General features: G+C 51.1%; 3 protein-coding genes across 3 annotated transcripts; 2 read left to right on the top strand and 1 right to left on the bottom strand.

The window, feature by feature from the left end:
• Positions 1 to 650: 650 nt before the first annotated feature.
• On the bottom strand, positions 651 to 3,224 carry LOC148214728 (heat shock protein 30C-like). The gene has a single exon (XM_088148877.1). The coding sequence runs from the start codon at positions 1,795 to 1,797 to the stop codon at positions 1,156 to 1,158; it is 642 nt and encodes a 213-aa protein (XP_088005003.1). The 5' UTR covers positions 1,798 to 3,224; the 3' UTR covers positions 651 to 1,155.
• A 1,869-nt stretch (positions 3,225 to 5,093) lies between these two features.
• LOC148214727 (alpha-crystallin B chain-like) lies at positions 5,094 to 5,989 on the top strand. Its single transcript, XM_088149279.1, has one exon. It carries the CDS (start codon positions 5,190 to 5,192, stop codon positions 5,832 to 5,834), a length of 645 nt encoding a protein of 214 aa, XP_088005405.1. The 5' UTR covers positions 5,094 to 5,189; the 3' UTR covers positions 5,835 to 5,989.
• A 1,013-nt stretch (positions 5,990 to 7,002) lies between these two features.
• On the top strand, positions 7,003 to 23,771 carry LOC103062650 (ubiquitin carboxyl-terminal hydrolase CYLD-like). The gene is made up of 15 exons (XM_007438710.4): positions 7,003 to 7,104; positions 9,437 to 9,925; positions 10,355 to 10,636; positions 11,740 to 11,815; positions 12,700 to 12,896; positions 13,385 to 13,538; positions 14,263 to 14,398; positions 14,582 to 14,692; positions 15,120 to 15,211; positions 15,781 to 15,847; positions 16,471 to 16,603; positions 18,015 to 18,123; positions 19,732 to 19,850; positions 21,418 to 21,637; positions 21,853 to 23,771. The coding sequence occupies exons 2-15, from the start codon at positions 9,455 to 9,457 to the stop codon at positions 22,035 to 22,037; spliced, it is 2,352 nt and encodes a 783-aa protein (XP_007438772.2). The 5' UTR covers positions 7,003 to 7,104; positions 9,437 to 9,454; the 3' UTR covers positions 22,038 to 23,771.
• Positions 23,772 to 23,840: the final 69 nt, after the last annotated feature.

Genomic DNA, 23,840 nt, shown 5'->3' with positions numbered 1-23,840 from the left:
TGCATTTCTCCAGTATCCCGGGTTCAAGCTGGTTCTTGACTTCATCCCCATTAAGGATGTCTTAATCTTCCCATGACCCTTACCACCTTTCTCAGCCTTGGCTTCAGGGGGTGCCTCCCATCATCCTCTCCCAAGCAGGAGCTGATGGGTTCTGTAGCCCAGCATTTGAAGGAGCCAGCTTAAGGAAGCTGGCCTAATAGGTGGGGTCTTTGGTCCCTCACTATGGTTGGAGCCTCTCGCAGGATCTCAGATGCTGGGCACGCGGCCAGGGAAGGGGATCTTGTCCCTGCACAGCTGCTGAGCGAGTTTGCAGGGGTGAATTTGAACTCGGGGTCCGGGGAGTCGATATGAGCAAATTTTGCGGGCAGGTCTTTTGATCTGCAAAATTGTTATGCAGAGTTTGTGTGTTCCCAGTCAAAACGAGGTTTGGAATCAGCTGCACCATCTAACCCTGGTGGGATCTGTGTTGGATCAGTGTTTCTCAACCTTCACACCTTTAAGATATGCAGACTTCAACTCCCAGAATTTATTAACAAAATAATTTAAATTTGCTGCAGATGACTGAACAGGGTTTATGACTTATTGTAGTGTTTCTCGACCTTGGCAAATTTTAAGATATGTGGACTTCAGCTCCCAGAATTCCCTAGCCAGCATGGCTGGCTGGCAATTCTGGGAATTGAAGTCCACGCCTCTTCAGCATCGGCTTATAGGAACGTGGGGAAAGCCCAACATACATCGAGCGGTAAGAGCAGAAGCCCAGATTAAAAGCCTCCAATAAATTCTGTAAAAATCTCCGTTTTTGCGCCCGGAGCACATTCTCTAGCTGGGGCGTCCCAATCCAGCAACCGCCTGGGAAGCTCCAGACGAGCCTTTAAAAACGTCCCCGAAGCTGAATCATATTCGGAAAGAGAAACACCGGATCGCAATGCAAGAAAACGCAACTTTATTCAAAGAAATCCAGCAAACTTTTTAACCGATCGCCCTTTCAGGAGACATCCGGACTCGGGTTCTCAAGCAGCAGCACGGACTCCCCTCCGCGCAAGCGACCTTCTCCTTAAAACGACCCCCCTCCCCGACAGTGGAAACGAACGAAGCGGGAACGGCCCCGGGAGCAGCGCAACGCAACCCAACGGCGCTCCCGGGGCGCGCGGGCGCTCAGAGCACAGCGGCCGCCTTCTCCGGGCTGCCGGGCGAGGGGCTCTTACCCGGCGGGAGGCTCCCGGGCGCCCCGTCGGCGCGGCAGATGGGGATGGGGATGGTCCTCTCCCAGGCGGGCCCCGAGCCCAGGCGCGGGGCCTCGATGCGGAGGCGGCCGGCCTCCGGGGCCAAGCAGCAGGCCAGCGCCTCCAGGTCGGCGTCGTCCGGCAGCAGCAGCTCCCTGCGCACCTCGCGCACCTCGTGGCAGATGCAGCCGTCGGGCGCCTCGTTCTTCTGGTCGCGCCGCGCGCTCACCGTCAGCTTGCTGCCCTCCACCTTCACCGCCAGCTCCTCGGGCGCGAAGTCGCCCACCTCCAGGCTGAAGCAGTAGGTGCGCCCGTCGTCGTTCTGCTCCAGCCGCTGGAACCCGCCGCCGCCGGCCGCGATCCTCCCGCCGCCGCCGCCCTGCCAGCCCGAGAGGCGCGGGTAGGCGTCCAGCAGCCCCACGCGCAGCCGCTCCATCTCGTCCAGGTGGCCCTGCAGGTCGCCCACCAGCTGGTCCAGCAGGGCCTGCGGCGGCATCCCCAGCGAGACGCAGTCGAAGCTCCGCGGGGCCGCGCGGGTCAAGCGCAGGCGGCACTCGCGGGAGTAGCTCGCCATGGCTGCGCCTCCAGCCGCGGGGACTCGGCGCGCACCGGGCCGCTCGGCTGCGCTCGCCGCCGCTGGTGCTGCGCGCTCGGACGCCGCGCGGCTTTCCTTGGCGGCGGAGGAACGCCCGGACCGCTGCCGTTAAAAGGGCGGGGCGAGCGCGCGGCTGCCGCCGCTTGCTCTGCGACAAAGCGGTTGGCAGGGGATTTGCCCGACGGAGCGCGAGCCACTCGCAGACGTGACTGTGCTGGGTCGTCACCGTTACATTCTTACATTAACGTTATACGTTAATGGGCTGCTTTTTTAAAAGCTGCGCGCTCTGGGGATTCCTGGACACCGATTCTGCAATACCGTCAAGGAATGGCTTACTTCTGCATCTGCTTAGGTGTCTTGGAGGCGTGCGTTTGCGGCACGCGCTTGGACATGCAAGAATTGCATAAATTATGCCAAAATTGCATAGATAAATAAAAATGCAAACATTGATAGGCAAAAACATGCTTGCCCTGATGAAAAGACGCTGCAAAACCGCCCCTTTGACATCTGTCTCGGGGTGTGTCTTTCCCGCCCTATCACCAACTTGCAAGGTGCAATACAGAAAGGGGCGCTCAAATGCTGGAGTTTCCCTCAGTGCGGCTGATTTTGCACGTTACGTAAATTTGCCAGCACAGCAGAGAAAACAAGCGTGTTTGGAAGACGCCGGAGAGCAGCAAGCCTTGGTTGGTGAAAGCGCCCACGGGGGGAATTCCTCCTCCTTTGGAGCTTGTTCGTTCGAATTGTTTGGACCGACCCTTGTAGCTCCCAAGGGATCTCGTCTCAGGCTGTTTTAACTGCTGCTGCATTTGCTGTGAATCCAATCTTTATACAACGGGAGATAACGTTTTATCGAACACCTTTCATTGTGTTTGGGTTGCTCGCTGCCCTTCTGTCATTCCCATAAAAATGATCCTGCAAAGAGTGTGCATTAATAAAATTTTATTTGGAGACTGGGTTCACCCATCACGCCAAGCCATGGTTTGTACAAAGTGAAAATGTGTGGTGTGGAGCGGGCTGGAGGCTCATAAGCCCTGCTGCTCAGTAACAGCCTACTTATTTACCCTCAGAAATCAGCCTGGCCCCTCTCAGAGGGACAAAGAGGAGTTTGACGGTTTTTATGGTGGTTATGCTTTTGTAAATGCACGTGTTTTAGCTCCTACCGTGGACATCTTATTTAAATGTTTCCGTACTGCAAACTGCCCAGCATCTCAATGGTGGCAGTTATAAATACGGTGAGTAACTCAAATTGGATGCATTTGCACCACCACACCCTAACCGGGCCTCGCTGGGGCTTACCATGAGCTGTTATGCCCGCGACACAGCACACTGGCAGAGTCCCGAACAGAGAGATCCGATCTGACTGCTGCGACTCTCGGGGCTTTCTAATCTGGAAAGGAGACCAATGAGGGGACGTGATGGAGGTGGCCGAAGCGATGCGTGACGGGGATCAAGCAGAGGAGGAGGAGATTTCCCCCCCTTCCCAAAATACTAGAACTAGAAGTCACCCAATAAACTGGACTCCTGGAAGACTCAGGACAGACAGAAGGAAATATATTTCTGCCCAACCCGTAAGCTTCGGAATTCGCTGTTGTGAGAGGCGGGGCTGGCTACTGGCTAGGCTGGCTTTGAAAAAGGGACGGAGGAATTCATGGAAGTCCTGGGGATCAGTGGCCCCGAGCCTCAATGGCAGTGGGCTGCCTCTGAAGGGCATCTGCTGGGAGACTCGGGGACTTCCTTGAGCAGTTGGCCGGCCGCCGGGAAAACAGGCTGCTGGATGAGACGGGCCTGGGGTCTGATCCGGCAGGGCAGGGCAGGGCAGGGCAGGGCAGGGCAGGGCAGGGCTTACAATCTTAGGCTGGTGGGGATCCAGTTTGGAAACTCCACTGCATTTTTTAACTGCCAGGAAGCAACTGGACTCAAGTCCTATTCACCCAATAACACTGGTGCATTTTGGTCTGCCCTGCGATCGGTAAGACCCCTTTGGTGACTTCCAAATCTTAGTGACTATGTCTGGAAGAACGCACCTGTGGTTCCTCTGCAATTTATTGAACTAATTTTGGCTGAGTCCATGCCACATTTTAAGCAAGAAACCACAATGGGTACATTACTCAGCATAAGAAACCACATCATGGCTTACCATCCAGGGAAGGTCAAAAAAATCAAGATGGCAGCTCTCTGTTGCACATAAAAAAGACAGGGTTTTGATCACAGCCATGGCTGCCATCTTGATTTATTTGACCCTCCTGTGGCTGCCTGTTTGCCTCTGTTACACAAAGTTGTCTAAATGCTGGAAAATTAATTCCCCATGTTACAAAATGATTGAATCCAACTCACTCAAAATAAATTGGTCCCCTGCTCCAACAAGAGTCGTCTCGCACTTCGAGGTGGGCATGGTTTCCATCCTTTCTTTTATACCCAGCTTGTTTACTTAATTCTGGTGAACGCTTCATCCAGGTCATCTCCAGAACAGTGCACGTCAGGAACAGTTCACATGAAGAACAGCTGGGTAACTTGTTACGATGGCACCTCTCATCCCGTTATCCCATAAATTTATGATATTCACTGCATTCCTTACACCCACCAACGTCCCAGCCTTATCAGTGTAGAGAACTCATTCGTACAAGGTACCTAGCTTACATTCCAACATTGCAGCAACGTGAGTTTCCTAGTAAAGTTCATGAACAGGATAAACATGGCTGTTCTATGGTTATGTGATTGTATACTAAAAGTTAAATTCATTCCACCCATCAGCTGGAGCTTCCTTTCCATTGATAATGCAGTGAACGACTCATTAGGCCACCCTTTGTCCAGGAGCTCCAGGCAGCAAACATAGCACTTCCCTCCTGCAATATCTCCCGACAACAACCCCGTGAGGTAGAACGACTGAGCTTTAGAGGTGGAGGTTGGATTCTTGCAGCCTGGATCTGCAAGAGGTGATTCTGTAAAAACCAAGTTAGGAATCCAGGATCTGCCAGAGGTATCTTTTTAAAAAGCGAGGCACCCAGGATTTCCTACAGCCCCGAGCAGCCCTTCGTCGGGCCACCCGTGCCCCGGGGTTCTTCTTCCGCTGCTGGGGACGCTGCTTTGAAGGGCACCCGCGGGCGCTCCCTCTGCCTCCCTCGGCGGACCAGCGCCCGGCCCGGCCCGGCCCGGCCCGGGGAGCTTTTGCGAAGGGGCCGTCCCCGCCGCTCCCCAGCGCCTCGGCGAAGCTGCGCGAAGTCCGCCGCAGCTTCGCGAGCCGCCCCCGCGCCGTAAATGGCCAGGCGGGGCGGAGGCTTCCAGAAGCGCCGCGCGCGCTCCGCCGGCAGGATAAAAGCCGCCGTCGCCGCCGCCGCGGGCGCGCAGCCAGCGATCGCCGTCGGAGCGGAGCCATGGCGAGCTACGGCTTCCGTCGGAGGCAGCCGGTGCGGATCCTGCAGGAGCCCGAGCTGTGGGGCTTCGGCCGGGAGCCCGAGGGGGGCGCGCGGCGGCCGGCCGGCCCCCCGAGCCTCTTCAGCCAGCTGATGGGCGACATGCAGGGCCACCTGGACGAGATGGACCGCCTGCGCGTGGTGCTGCTGGACGCCTACCCGCTGCTCGCCCTGGAGGAGCCCGTCGCGGGCGAGAAGGCGCGGCGGCTGCCGCTGCCGCAGCCGCCGCCGCCGCCCCGACGGCTCAGCGCGCACCGGCTGGCCCTGGACGCGGCCGGCTTCTCCCCGGAGGAGCTCTCGGTGAAGCTGGAGGGCCGGAAGCTGACGGTCCTCGGGAGGCACGAGAAGGAGACGGCGGCCGAGGACGGCTGCGTGTCCCGCGAGTTCCGCGAGGTGCGCCGGGAGCTGCTGCTGCCCGCCGACGCCAACCTGGAGGCCGTCACCTGCGCCCTCGCGCACGACGGGCAGCTCCGCGTCGAGGCGCCGCGCCTGGAGCGCACCATCCCCGTCACCGTGGACAGGGGCCCGGCGGAGGCGAGCGAGGCGGCCGGCCGGGCCAAGGCCCCCGCGGGCGGCGACGAAGGGGACGCGGCGGCCGCGAAGTGAGGCGCGTCGCCGGCCGCGCGCCTGGACACCGGCGCTCCGCCCGGGCTTGGACTGGCCTTCCGCGGCTGTGGGGGGGAGGCCGGTTGGCCCGCTCCTGGTGTGTGTGTTTCCCGGAAAATAAAGGCGTCTCCGACCACCGCTGCGCGTCCGAGGCTGAGTTCGTGGGGCGGGGGCGCTCGAAGCCGAGCCGCGGTCGCCTCTGCGGCTCGGCGGGGGCGGGCAGGGCCGGGCCGGGATCCGGGGGCAGCGGGGACCGCTGGGCGAGGGAGCCCGGGGCGGCGGCGCAGAGAGGCCGTCGAAGCTCCGGCGCTCCGCGGTCGCGACCGTCTCTGGGATGAGCGCCGAGACGGGGGGAGCGGGGCAGAAAAGGGCCCTGCGACGGCCCCCGCCGCCTCCGGAGAGCCTGCCCGGAGGGGGGCGGGCTGCGCGGGGGCGCTCCTCGGAGCCCCGGCCGGCTCGGGGTGGCCGCAGCGGTGAGCGCAGCCGACGTGGACAGGGCCGGATGGGAGGCCCCCAGGAAACCTCCGGGCCACGCGCTAGGCCGGGGGCCCGAAGCGCTTGGGGAGCGCTGCCCGGAGCACCCGGGGCGTCCACGGAGCCAGCGGCCCCGGAGCGGGCCGCGAAGGGGCCGTTAGCCCCGGCCGGCGCGGAGCAGGGGCCGGGGCCGAGGCTCCGCTGGGCGGGAGGGGCGCCCCGAAAGGCGCCGGCCGCGTCCCTCCCCCCGCCGCGGAGGGGGCCAGGCTGACGTCGCGCCCCCCGGAGGAAGCGGGGCGCCCTTCGCTGCTGCCGCGCCGCCGGCGCGGCTGGAGGCCGGCGCGGGGGCGGCGCTTTCGGGCACGCGTCGCAGGGGACCCCGAGGCCGCGTTCGCCTCGTCCTCCAGGACCCTCGGACTGCAGTGCCCATCATCCCTCTGCGCCACCGCCGCTGCGGATAACGGGCTTTGGAGCGCGTGAGGCTCGCCCGCCCCGGCTGAGCCCCGCCCTCTTCGGCCGGGGCTTTCAATTCGCCAGCCGTGGCATCCATCAAGGTGAGGGGGCGGGAAAGGAGGACGCTCCGTGCGCCCTTCGCCCCCTCCCCTCTGTCTCGTCGTTGATTGGGCGAGCCAGCTGGTGGGGCGCCCTCTTTTGTCGTCCCGGTTGCTGATTGGCCATCCGAGGTGAGGTCATGTCTGCGCCGAGCTCCGTTTCCTCAGAGCTTTCCTGAGGAGGAAGCGCGGCGGCGGATCGTGCTCCGCTTTCGGAAGAGGGGGAGCAAGCGAGCGAAGGGGAGGTGAGCGGGCCCGGCCTCTCGCTCCGTCCGCTCGGGGAGCGTCCCTCCCGTGCCGTCACCGAGGGGAGGCGAGGATCCCGAGAGCCGCGGTCGGGCTGGGTGGTCCGGAGCTGCCGCTGACACGCGGGGCTCCTTTCCGCCCCGGGAAGAAGGCCGAGGCCCTGAAGGCCCCTTGGCGGCGGCGCCCGACCCCCGAAGGGCTGCGGCGAAGGCCGGGGGGCGTCCGAGGGACTCGGCCCCCAGCCTCCTCCAGCTGCCTTGGTCGCACCTCCCGAGGAGCCGGAGCAGGGAACTAACCCGGTGTAGATTTTCCTCTCTTCCTCTTAATACGTGCATTGTTTACGTGCCTTCTGGTAGTTTTCGACTCCTAGCGAGCACGTAGGTAGATTATCTCCGTGACGATCTGTCACTCACCCAATGTGTCTCAACCTTGGCAACTTTGAGATGGCTGGACTTCAACTCCCAGAATTCCCAGAATTGAATGCTGACTAGGGAATTCTGGGAGTTGAAGTCCAGACATCTTAAAGTTGCCAAGGTTGAGAAACGCTGCTTTAACCGGTTCTTTCAAGTCTCCCGACGGTGCCCCCCTTGCCACTGCAACTGAGTCCATCCTCCTTGCTATTGGTCCTCCTCTTTCCTTCCCCCTTTCCCAGCATCAGAGCCTTCTTCAGAGAGCTGGGTCTTGGCATAATGTGTCCAAAGTGGGATAATTTGAGCCTGGCCATTTGTGCCTCGAGTGAGAATTCTGGTTTGATGTGTTCGATGACCCATCGGTTTGTTTTCTTGGCTGTCCATGGTCTTCTCAGGAGTCTTCTCCAACACCAAAGTTCAAAAGTGCCAATACTCTTCCTCTCCTGCTTCTTCGAAGTCCAATTTTCACTTGCAGACAGCATCTCAGGGAATCCAAGTCTGATCTTTGTAGGTATAGACACATCACGGCATTTGAATATCTTTTCGAAAGCCTTCATGGCTGCTGTATCAAGTGCGAGTCTGCGGTGTATTTCTTGGCTGCTGGTTCCTTTATTATTGATGGTTGATCCTAAAAGACAGAAGCTCTCCACCACTGTGATATCTTAATTGCCCATTCTAAGGCTGTTTGTTCTACCTGGTATCAGTATTTTAGTTTTCTTCATTTTTAATTTTAGTCCCATTTTTTCACTGTGCTCCTCAACTTTTGTTATTAAAGCTTGAAGATTTTGCATTTTTGGCTATCAGGGTAGTGTCATCAGCATACTGCAGGTTATTGATGTTTCTTCCTCCAGTTTTAAAACCACGCTCATCTTCTTCCAATCCAGCTTCCCTTAATATATATTTTGGTTATAAGGTGAATAAATAAGGGGAGAGTATACAGCCTTATCCTACTCCTTTGCTGACCTGGAGCTCATCTGTTTCACCGCGTTCTGTCTGGACTGGCTTCCTGACCTATGTGTAGATTTTGCATGCGGGCAATGAGATGTTCTGGGATTCCCATATTTCTAAGCACATTCCACAGCTTGACATGTTTGACACAATCAAAGGCAATGAAGCACATACAGGCTTCTTTTCTGTATTCTTTAGCTTTCTCAATTACCCTGCAGGCATCATCAATAATGTTTCTCATTCATTCAGTATCTGGCATCTTCCTTTCCATATAGGGCTCTAATCTGCATTGGATGGCCCTGTTTCTTTGGTAGCATGTGAAATTAAGGGTATGGAATGACAGTTTGTGTGCCCTGTTAAGTCTCTTTTCCTTGGTATTGCATGTAGACTGTTGACTGTTCTGTTGTTCTGCTGATTTACTGGCATAATTTGATTAGAATCTTTACAGATTCTTCTGTTGCTTGCCATATTTCTCTAGACATTCTATCAATTCCTGTAGTCTTCTGATTTAGTAATGAATGGAATGCTGATGTAACTTCATCTTATGGCACTAGATGTATTCTAAGTAGGGAATATTTTCTAGGATGTTGGATGTTTCTTGGATGTTGATATTTCTATTGTACAGAATGTCAATATACTCCTTCCTTTGGTGTTTCTAGTATAAAGACATTGTATAGTAAATCTGGTTGACTTGTCAACTTTTTGGAGCATCTCTACAATGCCATCAGAATGTGTCCTACAAGATTTCATTGGAACCATCATTCTGTGAAGGTGCCTAGGATCGCTTTCAAATGATTTTCATCATTCTTGCTCTAAATAAATAAATGATCCATGGAGATCAGGGGTACATATGCTGGAAAATATGCTGTTTATCTTCTCTATCGGTTCATATTTAAGTGTGTATTTTGATTATGCTATTTTTACATAAGAAAGAAATTTGGTAAGAAGTTCACGGTATATTTGTTTATTTTAGGACTGAAGAAGTTCTAAGATGGATACCACAGTCGCGCACTGTTCTTACCATCCTTCACAGTTGGATAAGACTATTTATTATATCTTGACTGAAAACTATCATTATGGCAGCAAGCTTTTTCAGGCAGGGAGTATGTGTTATTTGAAAGAACACATATACCTGCAGCACATTAGCAGAATATCCACTCGCATGTGGAGGTTTGTCATGGAAGAAGATGGTTCTGTGGTTACAATGGATGTTGAAAGTCTGCAGCCGCTAAATGAGAGGATGGCTGACTTCCTTTTGGCCATTAGCGATGTTCAGGAACGCTTGAACTGTTTTCTGGACAGGCAAGTTCTAGATGCTGCCATGAAGGCTGAACAAGGTCAACAGGTCTTGGTAGATCTGGATGATCAGATTTTCCCTGCTACCATCTGCTATATCGGAAAATTTCACAAGAGCCCTTTACCATCAGGGGCCTATCCAATTTACTTTGGAGTGAAACTGCAGGTAAGACAGGTTAAAAAGGATGTTTTTTTTCTGTGCCAGAATGTGACCAAGTAGTAAGCTTAACCTGTTATATGCAGACCTGTCTCTTCATCACCTGGAGTTGATAGGGCTATATGATGAGTTTTTAACTTAAGCATTAATAGAAAAATAGTCTGTTTTGGAGTGTGGAAATTTAAAACTAGCAATACCTTATATTTTGGGCTTTATTCTGTTGAATATTTGTTGTATGAATCTGGATCTGGTAAAGAATATCATAGTGATATAGTCTGCCGCACTATCAGGTTCTGTGGACTCCTCTGAAGGGTTTCTGTGTTAGTGTTCACAGCTGCTGCTCTTTAGAACAGAAAGGGACTTAAGCCATGCCGCTGAGACTTTCCTGATTGGGTCCCTGGCTGAGGATATAACAACATCTGTCTGCTATTTCTTCAGGGTGATGGTGAAGGCAAGGGCCACTGCGCTGGCACCTACAACGGGACAGAATACTTCAAGTGTAAACCGAGGTGCGGCCTTTTCCTGCCATTTAACAAGCTGCAGTTTCTGCCAGCATCAGAGAATGACAAGGTGGAGGAGAAGGCAGAACAGAAGGTTGAGGGAATCATGCCGGTGAAAATGGGGGATACCGTCGGCTTTTATCTAGATGATACCTATACACGAGGAATAGCATTGGAAGTGTATAAGAAAGGAAATGACTGGATGGTTAAAGTGTGTCCGGTAAGAAGGTCTAGAAGAGGAATTAATTCCTGAAGGTTCAGAAGGGGGCCGTGTTAAAGGAGGGGGCCGTGGCATAGGTGGTTCCATGCCAGCTTTTAACTGGGGAAGTGGACAGAATGGCATTCTAAGTGGGTAGCTTGACTGAGCTTCACTTTTGCTTCACTTGTCAAATACTTCAGTGGATATTGTAGAGCAGGCAGGCTAAGCAAGGCCTCTGCTTGAAGTCCTGGAAAGCTGCTTCATCTGCCTTATCAGCTGCAGTGATTTAGAACAGCCTTTTCTGTATTAGCTGTGTTGCTGAGAATTGTGGGAGTTGTAGTCCTAACTCACTGGGCTAATTGGGCTAATTTGGGGGTTCCGTAAATGCCATTGAGGGGCTCCATAAAGGTTGTGTTGCTAACTGCAGGGTTCTCCAAAATGTTGTTAGTCACGTCACCAGTCTTTTCATAAGATATAGGTTTCCAGCATTCCTCTTGAACTGATAAACTCCCCTGAATCCTTTGTGATGTTCTGGGCTTCCTTTGTAGACAAGCAAGGATGGTCTCTGAATATGTACTTGTATTTTTCTGAAAGGAAAGCTATTTCCTCCAACTAATGTTATTTTAAAATAAGAGAGTTGTCTTAGATTATCCAAGAATAAAATATAGAGGCAAATGTTATCCAAACTACCTTTGGGGTAAAGAGGGTTTCATTTCCCATAAATACAGGATGATCTTGTTTTTGATTAATATACTAGATAGAAATAGTAGTATATACTATTATTAATAGTATATACTAATAGTAGAATAATAGAAAACTGTCTTCCTGAAAGCTGACATTTTAAAAACAATCCTCTAGAGTAGAAATGGGCAAAGGTTGGGCTGAAACTCCCATTATAACTTGCCATTGACCACACTGGGCTATTAAGGTTTGGAATCCAGTGGCATAAGGAAGGTGACACATTGTCTGTGTCTTTTGTGGTGTAAATTCTTCAGAATGAGTGATGCTTTTGTAGAATACCCACAGCTGTCACATGTGGGAAGAAAGGAGAAGAGTTACTCCACAATTGTCCCTCATGCTTAGGCCTTAAAATCCAGTTAAGCTTTCCTTCTCTCCTTTTTTAGGAGGAAGAAGGCTCGACAGATGTTTTCCGAGATATCCCTCTGGATTCGGTGGTGAAGGAGGAGCTGCTATCCTTAGGTAAATGGGCATTCTGGACAGCCTTGGAGTTTTACTGTCCCGTGTCTGGAGGGTGGCTGAGGGACAAGCAGTCATTTCGGTTCCCCTGCAGGACAGTGGTGTGAATTTGAATAGCTGCTCCTTAAAAGTGCATGTGCCCAGGCCACACATGTACATGTGACCATTTCCACGAATTTCTTTGATTGTGACAAGGCGGCTGCAACTTGCTTAGTTCTCTTCCCCATTGAAGCCAAATGAAGGTGATGACACAAAGAGCACCCCTTTGAGAGCCTTATTTATTGGGGGGGAAAGAGAAAGTGAGAAGAGCCCTTGTTGTTTGAGCAAAAACAAGATTTTCTATAATGTCTGCACTTATTTGGTAGATGTGCTGCTGAAGCAAAAGTCTGGCATTACAGATAAAATGCAGAGTTAAAAATTCTCAAAAAGACTTGCTCAGTTTATTAGAACCACTCCTGGTGAGTTCATGGATACAACCATGTGGTTTTCTTGGTAATAGTTTGTTGTTGCCTTCTTTGAGACAACAAGAAGAGTTGTTTTTCACTTCCTAGTCCTGGGATTTTCTTACAGTTTCCCACCCAAGAACTAACCAGGTCTGTCCTGGTTCAGTTTGCCTATTGGGTGAAAACTTGATAGTATTTCTTTACTAGCAGAAAAGGAGGTGCTTGTCAATGTGTAGAGAAGAGTTAATTTGAAAGTGAGACTCAGTTGGATCTTATGTTATCAAAGGGATTATTCCAAATAGTCAAATACAGCAGAGCAGGATGATAGCTGAAGCTCTACCAGACACACCTGTTCCTATCTGGGCTGGCAAAGCATTATCAAATAGGAATTAAAATGTTCATCAGAGATAAAAGACAGGCATTGCTTTTCTATATTTGACACAGACACGGATTCTGGGCTCCAGGAATATCTCAAGTGTAAGAGAAGCGAGAGTACAGAGAATCTGGAAAACAAGACCCGCTCCCTTGATGTGAACTCTGTGGTCCAGATCAACTTAGACAAGGGAAATGCTGTGACAGGGACTATCCGCTGGATTGGCTGCCTGCCTAAAACCCAGCAGAAAATGGCTGGAGTTGAGTTGGTAAGAATCCTTTGTACCACCCCTGGACTCGCTCTCTTTGATGTGCGCTTTAGCCCCAGGCTTTAGCAAGATCAGGAACCTGAACACAAAACTATGCACGTGGACGCCTACAGAATAGAAACTTGTACTCATTCTCGGCAGCTGGGCCCACCAGTGCCAGAGCCCTTGAAGATGAAATGGATCGTTGCTCTCGGTGGATTCTCTACTGATCTTTCTGGAGCCAGCAGGCATTTGTGGGCTGCTGATCAAAGGTCAGAGAGGATAGTTTTGGCATGACTGCTTGGGGCTGTTGCTTTGTGGTTTCTTCTGTCCCAGGGGGTGGTAATGAGGAAGCTTGCATTAAAGTGCTCATTGTCCCTTGATTCAAATCTGACCTGACCACGCTCTTCCTTCTCACCAGCCATGATAAATCTTGCCCAAGAGGTATCCCAGTAGCCTTCCAATCCTGTTGGACCTTCTTGGCTGAGAAATGTTATCTTCCCTGACAGGACGAAGAGAAGGGTCTTTCAGATGGGGAGTGGCAAGGTATGCGCTACTTCACCTGCCCTCCCAAACGGGCCCTTTTTGTGAGGCTGGAGTCGTGCCAACCAGACTCGCGTTTCCAGGGGAACAAGGGCCTCTTCCTGGAGTCCTCTGCATTCAGTAAGTCCCTTCCCTGCGGTGGCTGTACGTGGAGTCCGCAGAGCCCTCAGCGGCCATCAGCCTGAACCCTTGGTCTGTGCAAGAATGCAAGTTAAAGTGTCTCTAACGGATGGCTCTTTAACCTCTGCCTGAATGTGCCCGGGGAGAGAGAGCCCGCCCTCTCTCTGGATGAGGGTGACAACCTCAGCCAGGAGGAATGAGAAACTCGTGACTCTGGGAGGCGGCGGGTGGGCAGAAGACTTCCTGCCAGTGGAAAAGCCACCTGCCTCTAAACTCTGTAGAGCTTCACAGCCTCAAACTGAAATACAACTTTTAATGTGATTTCAGTTATGCCATAACTCCGCTGGAAGTAAATCATCTTAGCTGCCAAACAAAGATGATGGGGTGAGATTGTGCAGAGATCAGATCCATAGCTGATTCTGGAGCATGTCAGAATCCTAGAGGTGGAAGGGGTCCTTGAGGCCCTGAAGCCCAACCCTCTGCTCATTGCAGAATCCAAAATAAAGCACTCCCAAACAGATGGTTCTTCTTGAAGACGTCCAGTAATGGTGAGCGTACCACCTCCCTTAGTAAATGTCGCACTGCATCAAAAGGTTTTCTGAACATGCAACTGAAATCTGCCTTCCTGTAACTCCAGACCATCAGGGCATGCATCTCAAGAGTAGAAAGTTACATCATCATCATCATCATCATCATTTGAACAGGGAATACTGCTCTGTTTCAGGTGATGTGAATAGTCCAGCTGTTCTGAGCAACTCCCCTCCCCTGAGAAATGATGTGGCTGTGAATGTCCTCAAAGGGCGGATGAGGGGGATCCAGGGCCACTGTAACTCCTGCTACATGGACGCTGCCCTTTTCAGGTGGGCAGTGCTACCGACCTTCCTTCCGCCTGCAGGTGGAGGCACCACCCTTTTGGAATCTGGTTGCTTATATCATTGCTTTCGATTCCCTCTGCCTTTTTCCCCCCTAAAACTCACTGTCCTCCACTCTAATGCGTGGCTGCCAGCCCAGTGGAGTGACTGGCACTTCCTCTCTCGCCACAGCCTCTTCTCCTGCACCTCGGTGCTGGATTCCATGCTGTACAAGCCTCCTCTCCCTGCTGATGGGCACATCCAGGAGATCCTCCGGGACAAGATAGTCAACCCACTGAGACAGTAAGTTGCTCTCTGCATCTTCTGATCAGCTGCTTCAGAAACCCTCTGCTGGACGTGTCTCTATATTTTGCACTTCCACTCCTGTTCTTGTAAAAATGACCTTCAGTATCGTGTGTTAAATTCTGCAAGGAGCATCCATTTTAAAATAGCCACAAGAAGCTCAAGTTCCTACCCTCTGCATCTGGGAGGGTAGACCTGAAAGGTACCTGGGGAAATAGCAGTTGGACCAGGCTTGGCATGGATTTTAGTGGCTTAAATTGGTAGCTGTATGTTTCTTTTCGTCCACCTTTCAGAAGCAGAATAAATTGGGCTAAGGCATGGGATGCAAAGAGCTGGGGTTTTGGAGACCCAGTGTGCAGATAATGCCCCCAAGAACTTAGTTTTTGATTGCTTCCTGAGGTTTTTTTTTTGCCTGTGTCGTAAACAGGAAGGGCTTTGTTGCTGCCAAGAGTGTAATGGATCTTCGGTACCAGCTGACTGAAAAAGGACAGTCCTCCAGTTTTGTCACTTCGGAGAAAGGTGCTGTTTTTTCTCTCCTGTGTTTTGCGTCATGATGCAGATTGCTGATCTGCCCAGGGATCCTGATTTCAGAACTGGACCTGGAAGTCCTTGAAGATGGGCCTGGATTCCCAAGATAACTGAGTGCGATTTTTCTGGGGATGATGGGATGAGGGATAGAGAGATATTATCAGCTGGATTCCTGTGTTAAACAGTGGTTTGATTATCTGTGTTTTATTAAATAAACTAGAACTGGCTGGATTGGACAAGATACTGAGCCAGAGCCAAAGAAAATACTTCATTTTTGGAGAAAGGGCAATGAATTTTTAAAATCCCCTTAGTTCCGTGCATTACTACAGAACGTGAAGTTAAAAATCCTCATGCCTGTGCGTGATCCTTTCTTTTATGGTTAAATCACCACTTGGCGATCCCCCCTCGCCAGCAGAGCATAAGGAAGGTTTCATGGGGCGAGTGCTTATTCGGAGAAGGGTTTGGGCTGTGGCTGCGGCATTGTGTGTTCTCCATGGAGGGAGGGGGCAAGGGGGTCATCTGGTGCGGCATCTGACCTGGCATGCCCTCTGCTCTTTCAGACCCCGAGGAGTTTCTGAATCTCATTATGCATCGCATTCTTGGACTAGAGCCGCTTTTGAAACTGCAGTAAGTTTATCCCACCAGCATCCCATCCCCACCTGGGTGGTTTTGAAGAGAAGAAAAAGTAGCACTGAAGGGACCTCATCTCCTTTGAGATGCGGCCTAGTGGTAGGCGCTGACTGAGATGCTGGATGGCACCTGGCGAGAGATCCCTCTCAAGCAAGGAGGGGGAAGGAAGGCCCCGCCTAGGCCTGGGCAGGGCTGAGAAGGGGCTTAAAGGTGGCTTTTTCTCTAAGCAAAACATTGCCAGAAGGCGGTTGAAAGGACATGGTGCCAATTGAGTCCCCTGAGTTGCTTGTGAAGTAATATTCCGATTTTCAAGGGTGACCTGATGGTGGTAACTTGAAGCCTCAGGGAGCAGAAGTCATTTAAGGCGAAACCTGCGTGTCCAGGTCCCTGCACGACATTTTGGAAAGAGGTTGTGTAGATAAACCCCACGCAGGCTCAGGAGGGAGAAGATATCTTCCTCCGGGCTCCGTCCCTGCCAGCGTTGGCGCTTCTTGGACGGAAAGGGAAGCACCTGCACGCGGCAGCTTCTCTCCGCGTAGCTGAAACTGCAGCGGTTCTTTCGGTTCCTCCTTGGCAGGTGGGCCAGAGCAGGTGGCTCACCACAGAGCTTTTGTTTTCAGGTCTGGAAGACTGAAAGAGCAGGAGTGCTACTGCTACCAGATATTCATGGACAAGCAGGAGAATCTGGTGGTGCCCAACGTACAGCAGCTAGTTGAGCATTCCTTCCTCACATCAGACCTCAAACTGGTGGAGGTGAGTTATTCAGGGGTCCTCTGTCTCCTCTTCCTCCTCCTTGGTCAGTGCTGCTGGTCTCTGCAGCAGGGGTGGAGAGCTTGTTGCCGGCTTTCTTCGCCCTGCCTGCAAAGGCTTCTGGGAGTTGCCTTCGGTAGCCCCTGCGGGGTCCCTTGTTCTAGAACTTGGCCTGGGTTTTCACTGGAGGGTGGATTGTACTGGCAGAACCTACCTGGCAGGGTACGTACAAAACATGCAAACCGTTGCTTTTCTGTGGCTTTCTGACCTGCACGAACCCAGCAAGCTGGAATGTATTCAATATCCGTGATGAAGCAGAACACGGATTAGCAGGTGGTTGGAACACAAGCCCATATGCCCTGATTTGTCGCCCAGAATAAATTTCGCAGATCAGCAGAACGTATGCTTTGTCATAATAGGGCTAGGGTGAGGGTGGCGTTGGTAGGTGGCCAGTGGCATTGGCGGGGGCAGGGGATCAGGGTGGTGCAAGCGGTATCATGACACAAGCCCCGCCCCTTTTTTCTGTGTGTCTTGACACCATATGGCAGCCTTTGCAACACAGTACTGCTTTGGTCTTTCTGGCAAAAAATGCCACCCGCACATCCTTGGCCGAACTTGAAAAGCTAAGCAGAGTCAGACCTAATTAGTATTTGGATTGGAGACCACAGGGAAATCCCAGGGTTGTAGACTAGACTGGGAAGTAAAAAAAAATCAGGCATCATTGGCCATCCATTTCCATCTTGTTAAGAAAACCGCTTGAATGTATCCACGAAGTCACCAGCAGTCACGAAAAGTCTGAGGCATTGGGAGTGGCCTCAGCAGTGGGGCGTAGCTTGGTCTGGTCAAGGTCCAGGATTCCATTCCAGGCAATAGAAAAACCTTCTCTGTGGAAACTTCAACACGAGTCGCTGCCAGTTAGAAAAAACAGTGCTGCCAGGGGGTTTTGGCCCAGTAGGAGGCCCTGTGGATGTTGCTAGGTAGTCATACTCGGTTTAGAAATACTGTTTCCATGGACAGATGTGAGGCTCCCTTACCTGATCTATTCAGCTGGACAAGACTCTTCCAGTGTCATTCTGCTGGATCTTTCTGGAGCCCAGGGTGCCAGGAATGAAGACTAAGTGTGTTGTCTCCAAATGGACGGAGCCCTACAGGAGCAGGTTTAGCACTTGGAGAGGGAGGTCATAGGGTGACGTGGTCCAAAGTTGGCCAAGAGGCTCTTGTCACTTGAAGGGGCTCTGTAGGAGCTTCAGCAGCACAGCTTCCTGGGCAGAGAGGAGAAGAGCTGTCTACCCAAATGGCCTCTGGGAGAGAACAGGCCCACGTGCTGGGGCGAAGTCCACACTTGTCTCAATTGCCTCCACCCTCCGTGGCTGCCCCTGGTCTCCGGGGCATTCATTCGCATTTCTCCATCTAGATCCCATCCTGCTTTATCCTTCAAATGCCGCGTTTTGGGAAGGAGTACAAAATGTTCAGCAAAATCATCCCTTCCTTGGAGCTGGATATCACTGATCTGCTGCTGGATAGTAAGTTGCTGGACAAGGGAGGCCTAAACGCTCGCCAAAAGTCCTGGCGGCTTTCTGGAAGTGATGCGTTGCAGTAGCAGTGCGTAAAGCTGGTGATGGTCCCACAGTTGGCCCTGGAGGTTCAGTCCAGCTCTGAAAGTGGGCCGAAACAGGGTCTCATCCCAGCCTATCAATTCCTTGTGTTGCTGTTCTTTGGATGTCCCCTTTCCCTCTTAATTGGAGCCCTCAAGATTGCTAAGCATAAGTAAGAAGTGAAGCACAGAGAGTATTTGATTTATTCAGCATCCATGGTTAGGCAGGACTTGGAGTAGCGGGTTCTTTGAGCGTAGCTTTTGTGCACAGAATAAATTGCGCAGGTTAATGGAATTTGTGTTTTGTCGTACCAGGAGGGCATTAGTAGGTGGCCTTTGACATCTGCGGGGGGTGGGGGCAGGGGGTGCAGAGTGATGCAAGCAGGATTCTAGTGTCACAACGTGTGCCCTGCCCCTTTCCTATGCGCATCTTGGTGTTGCACGTCTGCTCCCAAAGCAGCAAGGGTCTGTGCACGCCATTGCAAGTGGTTAATACCTGTACAAGGCTTCTGTTTATTTACGGAGGCCCTGTTCCAGTGTAAAACTGCAGGTAACAGAACTGCATATTCAGACCCTGAGTCTGGGAATTGGGCAGTTAGGTCATCCCCTTCTTCCCGCAGCCTCTTCCTCCTGCTTCCTCCCATAGCAGTTGTCTGGGTCAGGCCCGTTGCGAAGATCTGCCATTGGCTGCTGCCTTCTCTGTGACATCTTGGAGTCACTTTATGTGAGACGGGTGGCTCTATAAATATGATAAGTAAATAAATCTCAGTCATCTGCAGCTGTTACCTCTTTTCCATCCCATGTAGCTATTTTGTGATCTGGGAATGGGGGGGAGGGGGCTCTTGATAATGCAGGCTGCAGTACCGTTCAGTGGCGTGAACAAGAGCCCCCTCTCCCAAGACCAGGAAAGAGATGCATGGCTCAGAGAAGCCAGCGTGAGCTGCCTGGCATGAGCAAAATGCCTCCCTTCCATCACGAGCTGAGTGAGCCATGCTGAACAAGACCAGCCACCATGAGGATCCTCACTGCTGCATTGACTCTGTGAGCACCATGGGGGTTGAGGGAGGAGGAGGAGGAGGAGGAAGAAACTGGAGAGATGCCCTAAACCCTTTGCACATGGGTATGGTCACAAAGAGCAAGGCCCAGACTGGGTATGTGAAAGCCTTGATGTGTAACAGGCCTGGTCTCTGTCAGTCGTGGAGATGCAAAGCTGCAGTAACAAATCTAAGGTAACAGGAGCCCCTTGTGCAGAAACCATCATAGAACGGGGTCAGGATGAGGACCTGGAGACCTGCCAGGCCTCTTGTCTGAGAGGAGAACTTCTGCAAGCCCCCCTTTTTCACAGGGACCCCCAGATCCCTGCTCGTGACCTTGGTGAGGAGCAGTTCAGGCATTTGCCCAGCAAAATGCTTTGGATCTGGCTGTGGCAGCAGGAAGCCCTCTTCAGAGGGCCTCCTGGTTCTCGGTGTCCGGCTTTTTGCGGGTTGCAGGTAAAGGGAGAAAGATTCAGGAGCTGATTCTTGCACTCGCACTTCAGGTCCCAGGGAGTGTTTTGTGTGCGGCGACGTTGCCACTCAGGAATGCTCGGCGTGCTTCAAAGACAAGATGTTTGCTGACACGGGGCTGAAGCAATACTGTGACTCTTGCTGCAGTCAGGTCTGTAATTTTGCTTTGAGGAGTGCCGGGGAGGATCTGGGCCTGGCCGTTCTGACAATCAGCATCAGCTCGCATTTGTACTAAATCCCCAGATCATAACCCATCTTCCCAACACATCCTTGGCAACATATTCCTCCACTGTTTGGTGGAGTTGCTTTGGTCAAAAGTGGCACAATTTAGACCAGTGTTTCTCAACCTTGGCAACTTTAAGATATGTGGACTTCAACTCCCAGAATTCCCCAGCCAGCCATGCTGGCTGGGGAATTCTGGGAGTTAAAGTCCACATATCTTAAAGTTGCCAAGGTTGAGAAACACTGATTTAGGGTATCCCCTCTCTTATTGGATCTTCTGGTATTATAGTGAGGGGGGCAATATATTATTCTTTGTCGTGTTAATCAGAGGCCCTGTGGGTTACATACACAGTTGTATGCAAAAGTTCCAATGCTCCTGGTCAAATTCTGCAATCTTGAACAGAAGCTGATGCAACCTCTACATGGTGCAAAGTTAAACACAGCATCTTTTTGCATATTTGCATGCATGCCTGATATCATTTGCAGTAGTTCACAGGGTTTTTTTTGAAAAGGTGAATATGGCAGATGCAGTTAGAACAATTTTTGGTCAGTATTTTTTAACATCTCCTTGGCAAGAAATGACAGCTTCTAAACATTTCCTGCAGCCAGCCAAGAAACATTATATTCTGGCTTTGGGTATTTTTTTCCTACTCTTCCTTTCAGAACTCCTAACTTAGAAATACTCTTAGGTCTCTTTGTATGTTCTGCATGTTTGAGAGCTTCCTACTCATTTTCAATAATATTCAAGTGTGGGAACTGCGAAGGCCATTCAGCAACTTTTATCTTTCTTTCCTGCAAATACTTTGTGGTTGATTTGAAGATATCCGTTGGAGTGCTGTCTTGCTGACATAGTCCACTGTGTTTCAGCTTCAGTTTGTTCAGAATTAAAGTCACACTTTTTTTCAGTTTAGATGTAATCAACAGAACTCTGCTCATGTGTGGAATGATAGTTTCCTGTGTTCCAAGGGCTGCATATGACTTTCTTTTAACATATACTGATTATGTACTTGCTCTCTTTTCCTCTAATTCACCTCTTTCCTCATTCGCCTCCAGCAAAATTCCTATACTTTCTGCTCTCATTTCTTTTAAGGAGGTGTCCAATTAATTCTTCAATCAGTAGAATGCAAGTAGTCTTATTTCATCACAGCCATCACCAGGAATCAAGCTCGATTCAAGGCTCTCTTTACTTTTTTTATAATAAGAGCTAGTCCCCCCCCCATTGTGTAATGACTTACCAATTTACGAGAAGACCTCTAAGAGGACTTTTCTCAAGGAACATTGGCATGAAGCTTTATCCAATACATACAATGGGTATCAAGAGTCATTCCTTACGAAGCTTCCTTTTTTAGGTGTCTCACTGATTTCATTCTCTATCTCACAAGCAATCAGAGTGTTTTGTCCAAGGGAAGGGGGGGAGAAATCACGTGTTCCCCATATCAAGGCCCACTGCCCCAGAAGCCTCACAGGCCCACAGGTTCCCCCTTGTTCACTCCCAGGCTCACTCCCATTACCAGCGGAAAGCCCATCAGACAACAAAGCTCCGCGTCCCCAAGGAATTTGGCCAGGGTAGCCGTCGCGATGGCGTGCGGGTGCCTCGGGAGAAACTGGAGCTGTTTGCCGTTCTCTGCATCGAGACCAGCCACTATGTGTCCTTTGTGAAATACGGGCCGGAGAAAGAGAACTGGATGTTTTTCGACAGCATGGCAGACCGACATGGTGAGCTTGCCTGGCTGGGCCAGTGTTTCTGCTGCTTTAAGGGTTGTGGGGGCACATGTTCAGCTCCAAACACTGGGGTGCCTGAGAGCTTTGGGGGTGATTTCTGGAAAGTGGTCTCCCTCGGGACTCTGCAGCAGGCAAGGCGGAAGAGCCAAAATGGCGCCTCCTATCCAAGCACCTCTGGTCCCTCCAATCCATCTGTCTCCTCGACTTAGGTGACGAAAATGGCTACAACATCCCCACGGTGACGCTGTGCCCAGAGGTAGCCAAATACCTGGAGATGCCAGTGGCCTCCTTAGCCATGGAACAGCCTCGGGACATGGAAGGAGTAGCCAAGCGCCTCTTCTGTGATGCCTACATGTACATGTACCAGAACAAGAAGATGGAGCTTTATAAATGACTCCTGCACTGGAGGCGTATGGCTTTGCGTCAGCAGAACGAAGAATCTCAAGTATTTTTCTGCAGCTGTTTCCTTCTGCTACGCTGTTTACAGCAGCACCTACCAGGAACTGAGGGAAGGCAACCGTGTTAACCAGAAGCATCTGTGGTTCAGTCTCCTGCAAACCTGCATTTATCTGCTCTTTGGGAATATTGTTGGTAGAATAAGTTTATCAACGCACCCTCAGTTTGTCATTCCCTTTGAACTAAGTTTTTGCTCATCACCTTCAGACTGATGTGCCCTGACCCCTTCATTGGGCCACAGCTACGGAACATGGAAACTGAAGGTCAGGTCTGGAAAAAGACTTTCTGGACTGTAACTCTGAAGCCAGAAGCCTCCAGTTCCATTTCTGGCCTGATCCGATTCCAGAGATTCAGAATCCCATGAGAATTCCCCTTCCTGAGCAGAGCGATGGGGATTTAGTGTCACAGAGAAGGAATTTTCACAAACTCTGGCCTGGGTTTGACTAGGGATCCTGTGACCGATATCTGTGACTCTTCTGCACAATTCCTTTTTTATTGATCCCTGGGCATTTATTACAATGCCCACTCCCAAACCTGGCATTTTAAGATTAGGGGCTGTAAAACTAGATGCAAGTTGGGGCTTCGGGCTGAAGTTTCATGTTGATTTTGTGTCTCAGGTTGGACATACAGCCGTCCAAGATCATATTGCCCAAATCTTGGGGGAACCTCACATGCTGCTTCTGCTTTTTCGTTTTTGCTGAGGCAGCACTGTGTACTATCAGCCTCCAGCCAAAGCAGTCAGCACGCTGGAGGGGCAGCAACTTTGGGGGTTAGCCGCTGTGCCTCTGATTTAATTAAACCGTGTTCTCTCTCACAAGGTACACCAGCAAGAAATTCAGGAAAGTATCTAGTGAGCCTTGTGCTTCCTAGCTAGTTACCATTTTCTGGTGCAAACGCGTCCCTGGATTTTCCTGTGAAAATTCTGAGAAAGCTGTATAGGTGATCTTCCCTAGGTCCTGTAATTTTTTTTCCCTGTAGGTTGATTTCTTTTATCAGTTCATATAACCTTAGTTTCCATCTCTAAGTGCCAGGGTGATCAAGGATTCTTCCATAAGTATCAGCTACAAAATCCTTTGAATAGGACACATTAAGGCTGTCTTTCTCGGTTATGTGGGTTTTATACAATCATTCCTCTGACTGATTCCCATTTCCACAGCCCCAAAACAACAGCTTTCTTATCTTCTGCCCTAGTAAATACTGTGAAATAAAGCTTGCAGGAGAAAGGGAAAAGTGCCTTATCCATGTGGCAGTATTAACTCTAGCCCTTTAAATTGGATCCTCTTTTCCCCTCTAAAAATGTATTGTAACGCGTTATTACTGAGGTTTCTTGCACTTCAGCCTCAGATCAGTACTTCAGTTTCTGCACTTTTCAAACAATGCTACATTTTTTGGGAGAAAATTATACTTGATATAAAGGTTGAAGATTTATCTTTATAAATATTTTCAATTCCAAGATGGGGGCACGCTGGTAAGTTAATTACTGTAATAAATAGGTGGCATTTTTGCTGCTGCTCTCTGGTTTTATTTTGTTGCAGGCCAGACTCGGAGTCTGCTTGCTTGGAATAATCTTCTTTCCCTCCTTGCTGTGATCTCTGGAAAACAGAAGGAACTTTTTGTATGCGTGATGTCTATTTAAAACATGTCTTCCAATACAGCCTTATTTTTCACTTGACTTGTGCGTTCGCCTTTTATTGTCCTAGAAACAGATGTCTGTATAGGGAACAGACCTCCTTGGCAATGC

Source organism: Python bivittatus, unplaced genomic scaffold (assembly GCF_059951505.1).
Source record: "Python bivittatus isolate LINGU-HERP-01145 unplaced genomic scaffold, Pbiv_v1 ctg000590_np1212, whole genome shotgun sequence".
NCBI lineage: Eukaryota > Metazoa > Chordata > Lepidosauria > Squamata > Pythonidae > Python > Python bivittatus.
Note: the sequence above shows the minus strand (reverse complement) of the source record. Positions and strands in the feature narration are given on the sequence as shown.